Source organism: Ambystoma mexicanum, chromosome 1p, assembly GCF_040938575.1.
Source record: "Ambystoma mexicanum isolate Mex_15411 chromosome 1p, UKY_AmexF1_1, whole genome shotgun sequence".
Classification (NCBI taxonomy): domain Eukaryota; kingdom Metazoa; phylum Chordata; class Amphibia; order Caudata; family Ambystomatidae; genus Ambystoma; species Ambystoma mexicanum.
Window position 1 is genome coordinate 91,635,446 of NC_090921.1, and position 12,686 is coordinate 91,648,131.

The 12,686-nt window shown below is 47.7% G+C and overlaps 1 protein-coding gene across 1 annotated transcript in view; it reads left to right on the forward strand.

Moving 5' to 3' along the window:
- CHRNE (cholinergic receptor nicotinic epsilon subunit) overlaps positions 1-12,686 on the forward strand; it is a 163,388-nt gene that overhangs the window by 117,386 nt on the left and 33,316 nt on the right. The window contains exons 6-7 of the mRNA XM_069643923.1: positions 5,241-5,344; positions 6,700-6,900. Of these exons, the coding sequence (XP_069500024.1) occupies positions 5,241-5,344; positions 6,700-6,900 (305 nt within the window). The remainder of the gene's footprint in view (positions 1-5,240; positions 5,345-6,699; positions 6,901-12,686) is intronic.

Here is a 12,686-nt window from a genome sequence, read left to right on the forward strand (position 1 = left end):
TTTCCACAAAAAATATGAGCTATAAATCTGTGAACTCCGGGACACAAGCTATGTCACTAATTATTGTATTTTTTTGTTGGTTGAGCACACAGTCAACACAAATGGTCTCCGTGGCAGCAGCAGATGTGCTGCATCCAGTAAGGAAGGAAATCATGTTGTCCGTGCTGCAGATTTGGAAACAGGCTGCCCCCGGTCCAACACTAGGGTACAATCTTGCCACTGTAAATCTCTCCATGGCCAAGGAGAACAGTGACTCTGATCTCACTGCAACGGAGGACGAGGAAGAGGGTCAGGCAAAGGCAGAAGCCCGAGATGGGTGGTCCTGCCACTGCATCCGAGATGAGCATACAGATTATTTAAACACCTGTACCACCAACAGTGGAAGTGTGGTGATCTAGGCATTATCAGCAGAGTTTGAAGTAAAGGGGAACTAACAGGAACTGAGTTCTACGACTTGTATTTCCATACTGTTAATAGTTGCACTACTTTTACACCCATTGTTACAGTTCTGCAACTGTCCTCTCTGCTCTTTTACCATTTCTCATGGCTTATCGCAGAGTCTTTGCAGGTGATCACCTCACCTGGCTAGCAACGCAACAACGTGTCAGACCATGTTAAGTGCTGCTTTCTAGCTTGTGTGTGGGTGTAACTGGGACTTCATGGGGGCGCATTTAGAGGTGTGTAATCTAGAAGTGGAGACACACACATGTATCGCATTATTCATTCATTTTCTTCCTCTTAAAATCCCTGGCAAGATCTTTGTTGCCAAAACAAGTTATTTCTTGGATCTTTATGTTCTTTTGGTAGCAGTGATTGCGCCCTTTATATTGTTTGTTTAGTCAAAAGGTGTGCATATTTACTGTTCACATAAAAAACTGCCCTTGAACCACTTTTGGTTCGCGCCCTCAACACAATCTCCAAGATCGTGTACCAAAAAAGAGGTATTGCTGACAAAAGTGCTGTGCAGCAGTAAACATGCAGAGCTTGCCTGCATTCCCTTTACACTTAGTTTGGCAAACAGAAGTCAATGTACAATTAGTTTCCTTGTTTCCTTTACAACAGAAACTGTTATGAATTTTAAAAAAAAGTTGTGGGCCTGTTGCAAAGCACCGTAAAATGACAGATCCGGGGCGACAGCAAAACAATCTAAATGGCTGCCTCAACCTCGATTTTTCTAGAACACCCACGATCCTTATAGGACGAAAACCTCCCAAAGCCCTAATTGCATCTGAATTGAACCCTATTTCAACCAAAGGGTCCAAAATGAAAAACAACGTGTATGCTCGCTTCTTCAGTCTTCACGGCAGTGATATTGGTCCGCACCTCAAACACTTCCCACATGTCTTGCTCCAATCTCGCCCCCTCCACAACAAATCCCACTGAGTCACAGTTCCGCCGGATTTTATGATGCACTTCCGCCTCTGACGCTCCTGCTTCCGGGGTAAGCTGGGAGCGTATCTCGATCGAGCTTCTTTCCTACTAGTGGGGTAAAGTAAATAAGGAAGTGGCAAAGATAAAAATAATGGAGCAACCAAGCTGTTGGGAGGCCCCGCCCGGATCACCGGGCGGGCCTCTGCACGTGTCGGGAGCACCCGACACGGACCATCTGTGCTGCGCTCACGCAGCAGACAAAGGAGAGGCAATCACCCTACTCGCTCCTGGGCACCGGAGCAAACCACGTGCCTGGGGGCACGCAGCACACTGCAGCCCCGGCTCTGGGGGCACCCAGGCCGGGGTCGCACCGCTAGCCATGCTCACATGGCCAGAGCATACTCAAGGGACGGTGTTGCCCAGCAGGGGCACCGTCCTCGGTCTGGGCGCCGTCCTTCGACCCACAGCACGTGGTGTTGCACCAGCATAGTGCTCTGCAGAAACGACACCGGAATCAGGATCACATTGACTGGCGAGCCAGAAGTGGCTCGTCTCTTTTATTAACATGGTCACATGGTTACCCCATGTGACCATGACACCAACACTAGAAGGTACCATGTCCCCCAGAAGGGGTGACATGCAACACAAGCGATGGAATAGCACACAGATATGTCGCAGAAGCAGATGCTCGGGTGATAATAGCAAGATAAAGAAAATGGTCTGGCATAGTGGCCTGGAGCTTCAGCAGAAGCAGCAGGGACCAGGACTTAGGGAGCTGAGGGCAACTACTGTACCCAATCCCAGAGAGCGAGGGCAACTGCTGTACCCAATCCTAGAGAGTGAGGGCAACTACTGTACCCAATCCCAGAGAGTGAGGGCAACTAAGGAACCCAATCTCAGAGAGTGAAAGAGTAATACACCAGTAGAGAGGGGGTTGTGGGGAGGCGTTATAAAAAAGGTACTCCCGGTAGGCAAGAGATGATTGGTTTCTTGAGGTCATGAGTCTGTTCTCCGTCCAGCTGATCAGCGGGAGACCCTTTCCCCAGAGGTTTGGCCTGGCACGAGTTCGGAGGTAAAATAGAATTTAAATTTGGAGGTATTTATATTGCGCCCACAACAAACTGAATCGAAATCTGGTGCAGGTGGAACACTAGCTAGAAGAAACCTCCTGCACTTGAATGGAAGTACTTCCTCCGCTTTACCCCCCAAAATGGGGCAATTGTAGTGAGTGGAATTATCCGCAATAATTCCTCCGGAATCCCAATGGAGTCCTGAGTAGGGGCTAACACGCCTTTCCGCAACGGGTGATCTGGTGGCAAATCTGCCCGAGGGGATCCTATGCTTTATGCCAAGCTGCTGCATATGCCCCTCAGAGTAGTATTTAAAATGCCAACGATTGCGCCGCTTGCTCTCCAAACCCAGGTTGCTCTTCTGGGAGGTTTTCTTCCCTGGAAATCTCCCATTTCTGCATCCGCAGACTTGACTTTTCTTTATCAGCCAGCCGTGTTGGGGAGGAAGGATGAGGCCGAGACACTGCGGCCGGGAGGATGTCTGTGGATGTGTTCCTGTGGTTCCCCGTTGGTGACTGCTTTCGGACTCTCTCGGGACCTGCAGGACTATTAGGATATGTGCAGTTAGAGCAATATGCACATGCACTATTTGGCATCAGACTACTGACAATACTTTAGCCACAGGGTTTCATGACCTTTTTAACACTGTTTAAAATGAGGGTCTGTTTACGCTGCCACCAGGAATTCTTTTGCCAGTGTCGCATTTTCACCCCTAACTCAGAATGAACCCCACAGGCCTAAGGAAGTGGTGGATGGTCTGATCCAATTGAAGAGGGTGCGTCGCTGCTTTAGCAACATTGTCCCCTAAGTATCTCTTTTCAGCCTGATAGAATGATTAGTGATGGCCATTCAGAGCTCGTACCCCTCCAGTTCCGCCAACAGAAGGGTGGTTCTGCAGCATTGCAGTTTGCGGTGGTCATGAACCCCACAGTGGTGAGCACTGGAGTAAAGTCCTACAAGGATCAGAAATAGAGCACTATGCCGGAGTACCCCTTCATTGCCTGACAACCTCAGCATTCAGACATTGGGCCTCATCACGAGTTGGGCTGTAGCCCTTAAATGCGGTGGTAACGGTATTACTGCCACATTTAAGGGCTGGCCCTATTACGAGTTGTTCGCTAAATGGCTGTTTTACCTCCAGCTTTTTTCTGGAGTTGAAAATCCCTGTTTTGGGCGGTATTACAGCCGGCTGTATTAGCCCGCAGTTTTAGCACCGAAAACTCCCCATTGGATCCAATGGACCCAATCAGGAATGGGGATTTACCGTTAAGGCCCAACCTGTGATCCGGTGGTAATACCACCGGGCCGGTCGGTGCTAGGGCTATTACAGTCGGCGGTATTACAGCCGGGAATACAGCCCAACTCGTGATGAGGTCCATACTATCTTCTGGCGGACAGGACTGTGGACTTAGTTACTCCTTCCATCTGCTCCTTTTCCGCCAGCCCTCTCTTTACTCCTTTTCCTGCCCTTTAATTTATAGCAAGAAAATCCTTATATTGATTTCAGAGAAAAGGCTGGGTTTTGGCTTTGAGGGTTTTTTACCCTTCGTCTTCTACAGCCTGTGCCAACGTTTGAGAGTGAGTTAAGATCATGCTCATGGCTATGGGCTGGGGAGCAAGCCTGTCACTGCTTCTGATTCCTCACATCTGCTTGCCAGCTCTTGATGGGTTGCCAGTGGTTATGCATCTTCCCGAGGTGATGGGAGTGTTGAATGAAACTGTCAAGAGTCCAGAAAACAGCAGCAAGAATGCTACTAGGAATTGATACAAGAGACCACATCACACCTGCCGATGGATTGATACATGGGAAATTAACGGTATCGGGTAATAAAATTGCGGCAAAAATGTCGCCGGTAAAAGAAATTCTGGCAAAGATGCTGTGGTTTGAACCGGTAAAGGTGTACCCCTTTATACCATTTAAGGGGAGCGGGGGTTGTGGGGGTGTCCCCTGCTCCCCTTAAAGGGTATAACGAGTTTGGAGGTTGCGGTGGTGTCCCCTGCATCCTTTACATGATTGTGGCGCAAACAACCACGGCATTTTTGCTGCGATATTTTGTAATTGCTGCCATTTTTGCCGTGATTTTATGATATCGAACCAAATTAACACCCTACGCACCCATCACGACCAGTAAGATTCAGCATAGACATTCTCCCAACTGTTCCACGCTGCATCCAAAAAGAGACGCGGAAGCTCAACATTCAGAAGCATGACTGCCCGACTCTGGCACTTACCCTGCCACCTGCACCCAGCCCCCAAAGGGAATTGGCATGCTTCAGCCTTCGTGAAATCACTGAAGACCTGGTGGCTATTTACCAAAACATAGGAGCCCAGTTACACAGATATCTTCCCACCATGCACACAGCCCCAGACCCATTATTCCCAAAATACAAGCACTCCAGCATCCTGAACCCCTAGATGTCAGGCCCTGATTTCTTTACGCGCCTCTAATTAGTATGCATTAAGCTTGGCTCCTACTTAAACTTTGAAAATACTCTGAATTTTTTTTGTTCTGAATGGGCCAGGCCATGTTCCGCTTGTCGCTGTGCCCTGGATCCTTTGTTGCCTGCCAATGATGTTTTTCTCCCTATTTATGTATTGCTGCAGGATTGCGCCCTGTATTACCCTGCTCCCCTCCGATGCTTGCTCCCTGACCACACCTACTGACATTATGACTGCATTTGACATTTATTACCTGAAATGCCTCCAGGATTGGGGCATGCACTGTTATGCTCCTCACAGAAGCCTGGCCGCAATCCCGTGCCAGCTTACAATCAGTGTCTCTTGTCGCCCACCTCTAGATCCCAGACGTACAGCGCCAATGAAATCGATATGCAGCTCTCCGTGGATTCCGAGAGCCAGGTGCTCATCGAGTGGGTGGATATCGACCCGGAAGCTTTCACAGGTGAGAGATCTCTGTTGGTCCTTGGCTCCTGCTTTAGTCTTGTTCCCGGCTCTCTATGAATGTTCTTCTTTCCATATAACCTCTATGTAGTCTGGTAGTCTGTGAGAACAGGCCTGGAATGTCAGTCACCTTCTTCATTCCCATAACCAAATATGGATATAGGGTTTTGAATAAATCTGAATCACTGACACTGCTCTGGGTAACCTTACACACCACCGTTTTTTAGCCCGTCATTGCAAAAGGGATCCAGCCATGTGCAAATCAGTCAGGCACTGCCACCAATGGGATCAGCCCAGTCTGAACTGCTAGACCAGGTCCCCCCTGCACGGAACCACAAGCAACCCCAGGCATGTTTCGACCTTGTTGGGCCTCCTCAGTGAGGTGCAGCAAGCAAGGGACCCACGTGTGAGCATACCCTGTCTCACATAGGGAGATGCAGCTTGGTTCCCTATGGCGCAGCGAGCAAGGGACCCACGCCAATGCCACAGGCTGATATTAATTCTAAAATTCCAGCCATTTCCTCTTGTTTTGCCTTCTTCATATCCAGAACCTAGTTTCACTTTGCTAAAATATTCTGGACCACAGATGTGCACCATCCCCAAGGAAAATGGCCACCAAATAGGGCGGGAAGAGTGGAACAGCTGACAGCAGAATCCTCCTTACACATCTGCAATGCTCTTTGCACTCATATTGATCTCATCCTTGGTATTACCCTTTTGTATTAAAAGAATAGCCATTTCCATTTTCCCGCTTCTATTGTGTCTTTCTCCCTGGCTTGTGTGAAGGTTGCCTTTCAGTTCCAGCATTGAGCCGGCATTACAGATTGCCATTGATTGGAAGCTGAAGGGCATGCATACACTTTCTTTTCACATAGGTAGAGGCAAGACACCCTGAGCCCAGCTTCCACTTCAAGAGAAAACACCTTATCTCCATTTTCTAGTTGTGACATACCCTCCCTGGTGAAAGCTCTCTACCGTCCATCCCATCTTTTACATCTGTTTTTGGAGGTCACTATCTAAACTGTTTCCCCCCAAACATATGCTTTTGAACCTGCAAAGAGAATCCCAGCCACTACAGCAGCCTTTTACATTTACATGAATGCAGAAGACTGGAGTCGGGCGGGTCCAACTGATGACATTAGAAAAATTGGGCAAATGTTGTTACAGCTATGACCCAACTTCAAATTGTTTTTGTAGTGATAAGATTTTTAAAGTTCAGCATATAATACCAACGTACCGGACATTGTTCCTCCCCTAAAAGCCTAAAATAGTCAGGGAACATCTCACCTTGGGCTCAATGCCCACTAAACCTATATCACCAGCAGGAAATCCTAACTCTCGTTTCCCTCTCTGCAGAGAATGGTGAGTGGGCCATCAAGCACCGCCCCGCCAAGAAGGTCATCAACAAAAACTTCTCGCCGGACGACCTGGAGTACCAGGAAATCCTCTTCAACCTGATTATCCAGCGGAAGCCCCTGTTCTACATCATCAACATCATTGTGCCCTGCGTGCTCATCTCCTCCCTGGTGGTGCTTGTCTTCTTCCTGCCTGCCAAAGGTGAGCCGGCCCCCAATCAGACACTGGGGGTCTACATATCACTCAGGCACTCAAGGATCACTCACAGGAGGCATGGACTATTGTCCTGCTCTCACCCCTCTGGCCGAAGCGTTGAACATCTAGGGGAGGTGGCCTTGTTGTGATCTTGGGAACTGGAGATCCTGGTTTGACCAAAATAACTGACTACAAATTGTTTGAACACCCTGTGCCTCAAATTGTAAATACGTGTAATGTACATATGTACAAATAACTAATGTATGGTTTAGTATTCTCCCATTTATAGCGTTCTTACCAGCTATACTCATCATAGCCTAGTTCATGTTAGCGGTCTATATTGTAACCAACAAACTATACTCCTCTGTGTACAGCGACTCATGTGCAGCATGCTCCTGCTACAGCCAATACGCTTCGTGAGGAAATCCTTGGGGATACCTGTAATAAAGTAGAGGATATACACTCTTTGTAAAAGAGCCAACCTTTTGTGTTTGCGACAAGTGAACGCAAAACACTAGATTCTCATTAAAAGAATGTATATTCTCGGAAACATAATTTCCAGAAGGTTGTCACCTACTAGGAATTAATGCCATGTCTCAGATATCACTCATTCCACTGGAAGCACAGATCTTTACAGCTTCCGAAACTAGCATGTATGGAAACGACACCTAGCAATAGAATGTGTGTGCATGTTCACCTGTGTGCCTCTGCAAGCATTGACTTTCTACTATCATGCCACAAGGAGTTCGATATTGCACCTATCCTGCATTAAGAAGATCAATGCCTGTACTATCCTTTTTTTAAACTTTTGACAGCAGTTCAACCCTTAAATATGTATGATGATATCAGGCCATGTTCATAGTGGCATGTGGTGCACGTTTAGACGTCAGTCAAATGAAAATACCTGATGCCATTGAATGATTAGTTACACCCAACATGATGTGAACCCCTCCTCTTCCTTCCCCCCTGCGAGGAAACTGCAGACTATGGGGTGTTGCATGAGAATGGACAAAACCCTGCGCCATGTTATGTGAGTGGACAGAGAGGCAGGCTAAAGCGGGATCCAGATTCAGGCAAGGAGCAAAAGGAGGCTGGTATAGGATGCAAAGGAGCAAGTAAGAAGCTTCAGCCTCAGGGCGCGGTGCTACTCGCGTGTCGGAGCACCACATATCCTCAAATATATATATAACCTGGAAATAAAATTGAGTACATGGAACACATATGGCCTGCATCAAGGACAGGCAGACTGGGAATAAGGAGTGTGAAGAGGAGTAACGGGAAGGATTGCCCAAGGAAGAGGGGGACCACTAACCTCTCAGGAAGAACTGATCTGAAAGCATGACTTAAGCAGTGACCTATGGAGAAGAGACCTTTTGGGTCAACCTATAACTATGGTGGGTCACATGGAATGGAACATGGGTGGTACATGGGAGGAGACAAAGGGAGACTTTGTGAATGGATAAGAAGATGGGGAGTGGGGCGTTGAGCTCCAAATTGCCAGAGGGTGGTCATGAGGCAACCTAGGATGAGATGCAGATAGTAAAACAATGGAAGCGTGCAGGCTAGTGGAATTAATGTCTTTTTGATTAGTAAGCAGAAGAGTTCCAAATAAAAGGAACCAATTGTGGTGAGGTAGCCAAGGCTGAATTCAGGTTGTTGTTGAATATTTATGGGGTTGAGTGATCCTGCTCGTGTTGTGTAATCCCAAGAGACTGTAAGGGTCTGAGGTACAGGAGGAGAGGTTTCTAAGACGGTGGGGTTAGGCCCTGGAGGAGAGTGGTCGGATAGTAGAGTGTATAGGGTTTATACCACCCCAGTCAACTACTGGCATGCTCCCTCTTGTCGTCTGGTCTTACTTTCAGAAGCCATATCATGTGACGCAGGCGGTACACTTATCATATATTAATGGGAAGAATTGTTTCATGGCTGTGATAACCGCTGTTAAACTGGATTTCTAAACCTGGTGGGAAGAAGTTTAGGAGGCCACCCTAGTTTAGTGGAACAGGGGAACCTTCTGGACAAACCAGACCAATCTACAGTAGCTTGGCAGGCGGTCAAGACTAAGTCTCAGTAGGGGTGAGAGTGATTGGAAGCCCACAATGAGCACACACAGTGAAAACTCCACAGATTATCCTTAGACAAATGTATATCAAAAATACATTTATTATAGGCCTTTATAACAAAAACACGATTAAACCACAGTTATCAAGAAAACAATTACCGCACATGCTTATTCATTATGTAACATATATACAATAATGCGATTATCCTAAAGCTGATGATGTGGGAGAAAATAACCACAACCTGCAACATAAAGGGGTTAGTTCGGCACATATATCAGTTTAGGCAGTCCTTCATCAACAATCCCCAACTTATGTAGTCCAGCCCTAAGAAGTGAGGAGCTTAGCACCCAAAGTACAGTGGTGGGTTAACAACGGACTGTTGTGCGTAAAACGAAAAGCGGTTCTCTTCAGGGGGCTGTAGCGGCTCAGGAAGGGGCTTGAGGCGATGAAGAATATGTTCCTATTCCTAGAAGAGGGTCTAACCTTGTGGATAGAGTGACTTTCAGAGTTCAGGAATAGCTGGTGAGCGCAGGCTATCCCAGCCAATGTGAGTATTTTTTAGGAGATTCTCATGTGTAAAAAGAGATGGATGGACCAGCGGGCCATCAGTAAGTTATGAAAGTACTCTCTGACCTTTGACACAGTCCGGACCAAACTTTGGCAGTCTAGCCCACTTCGCTCGTAGGTGTTAACTCTGCAGTTTCAGGACACTCCAGCTCTCAGCGGCTGCGGGACAGGGTGATCGTCCATGGCGGGACAGTAGCCTTTACTCAGCTCTCGAAGAAAGGAGAAGGATAGTTTCGGTGCAGCACGTCTCAAGACACGGCAGGGCAGAACTGCTGGCACTGTCAGCGAGAGTCACCACAGCTGTGCGTACAAGGACCGCAATAGCACGCAGAGTGGCACACTCTCATAGATCGCGACCCAGAGGAGGGCCAGGACCACAAGCTAACGATTCCCAAAGTCTCAAGTCTCAACTCAGGACAGCAGCATTCCTGTTTGATACCCTGGGTTCGAGCTGGACAGTTCACTGGATGGCCCAGGAACACCTCCGAAGAGGCTCTTTGCGAGGGTAAGTAGGATATGCCAAGAGTAGTTGTTCCCACTAATCCAAAGGAGTGAAGCACCCTTGCAAGCTTTCTTGGTTTGATGTAAATGCAGGGGTCTGATGGGACAACACTGGGGTCAGGGTGCCAAACCTTCCAAGCATGTCACCAGCGGTTCCTCGAGTCTGCTCTTTCGTTAAGGATACTTGGCTCCTTATGAGGTTCAGTGTGAACTTCAGTAGATTGACATGGAATGGATGCAGAGCCCCTTCTCTCATCCAAGATTCGGTTCATGCTCAAATCGTAGATAGCTATTGGAAGAGCTGCTCTCTTGCATGCATGCCAGACGCGGGTCAATCGTGGCCCACTGTGGTTCCAGTCATTCATACCTACCAGACATACTGGCACCAGTAGTGTGGATTGGAACCAGACAGTCCCAACCCTCTTCCTGGCACTAGCACACGTGACATGCAAGGGCCCATGAAAGATGCGGTTTACGCAGGAGGCTGCATGCCCAAATAAGGAATACCCAGGTCTATCGACCTAGGGGAAGGCAAAGGGATGAAAGGGCCAAATGACAGAACAAAAGACTTTGTGGCACAGCCATTTCTTCGCCACTGGCCACAGTCTTGGGCCAAATGCAGTAAAGTCCATAAAACATAGTTAAAAGTAAACCGCTGCCACCAGTTCGTCCTAGGCACACTTGTACAAACACAAAAAATCCTTAGAGGATGGCTAAGGCCATAAAACAAAATGATCCCTATGTGCTGTACTGTAAGGAACTTGGCACATAGATAAAAAGTTACCAAGAAATGGCAACACAGTCGAAGATAAAGGGAAAAAGTTTCCCAGTACTGACAGCCTGAAGTTTCCCCATAAAAAATGAGCGAAAGCCCAGAGGAGTGCAACTGAAGGCTGTGCTCCACTGGAAAAAGTCAGGTTAGGTAAGCCAAATAAAAGCAAAACATTTAGGGGGTTCACAAATGGAGGAGATATTGCATCTAAGGGAAATCTTTTCTAACACACACCCCTCCCAGACCTAAGCACAGGGCGACTTAATCCACCCCTAATGAGTCTCATGTTCAGGTCAACTAAACATTCTTAACAATCCATCAGCGTTGCTATGTTGGACACCTGGCCTGTGCTCAATGGTGAAGTCAAACCCTTGCAGGCATTTGGACAACCTGAGCAACTTTGGATTATCTCCCTTGATGTTCATTAGCAACTTTAAGGGCTTATGGTCAGTTTGCACAGTGAAGTGGGTCCCATAGAGGTAGGGCCTCGGTTTCTTTAGGGCCAACACAACAGAGAAACATTAATTCACTACAGTGGACCACCTGAGTTCTCTGTCCGTAAGCTGGCGATTAATAAATCTAATCAGGTGTTCCTTGCCGCTCATCTACCTGTGATAGTACAGCACCTATCCCAGTCTCAGAGGCATCTGTCTGCACAATAAAAGCATGTTTGTAGTCAGGGACCGAGACGGCAGGGGCCTGGCACAGGGAGTCTTTTAAGCCATTGAAGGCCTTCCCACACTACTCAGACCAAGTGATCTTCTTGGGTGTCTTTGGAGTTCTGAGAGCAGTCAGAGGGGCAGCTATGGTACCATAGTCTGCCATGAAGTTTCGATAGTACCCAGTGAGACCTAAGAAGGCTCTCACCTGAGTTTGTGCAGTGGGGGTAGGCCAGTCTTGTACTGCTTGTACTTTACTGGGTAGAGGCTGAATCCTGCCTCAACCTACTTCATGTCCAAGGTAGACCACAGATCCTTGTCCAATCTGGCACTTGCTGGCCTTTATGGTCAAGTGGGCCTTCTGAAGAGCCTGTAATACTTTTCCCAGGTGTTTCACATGTTCTTCGGAGGTGGCACTGAAGACTGCTATATCATCCAGATATTCTAAGCAGAATTCATCCAACCCATTTAGGACATCATTCACAAGCCTTTGAAAAGTAGCAGGTGCATTGTTTAATCCAAAGGGCATTTCCCTGAACTGGTAAAGACCCTCTGGGGTTGTGAATGCTGTCCCCTCCTTGGCATGTTCTGCTAGGGCTATTTGCCAGTACCCTTTAGTGAGGTCAAATGTGCTGAGGTACTTGGAGGCACCCAAGCTATCCACCAGCTCACCAGTTCTAGGTAAGGGGTGAGCATCTTTCCTGGTGTCAGCATTCAGAGCCCTGTAATCCACATAAAACATCTGTTCAGAGGTACCTGCCTTTGAGACCAGAACCACAGGACTGGACCATAGACTACTGAAGGGTTCAATTACCCCAATATCCTCCATCTTGAGGTAAGATCTCACTTTATCTGACATCCCGTACGCCCTACTCTTGGTAAGTACACTGCCCCCAGTGTCAATTTTGTGTTTGCACAAAGGTGTCAAACCAGGAGTTAGTGAGAACAAGGGGGAGAACTGCCGAAGCAAAGTTATTACTTCCTCTTGCTGGGAAGGAGTCAGATGAGGGGCTAAATGGATACCCTCAATGGAGCCATCTGAAGGGCTACCTTGGAACAAGTCAGGCAGAGGTTTGGATTCCACTTCTTCTCTTTCTGATGCCATAAGTAGTGCTGGTATTTCAACCTTAGGCATGAAAGCCTTCAGCCTATTTATGTGGAACATTTTGGGGGCCTGACCAAGTCTCCTAAGGTCCACTAAATAGTTTACCTCACCCAGCTCCTCCACAA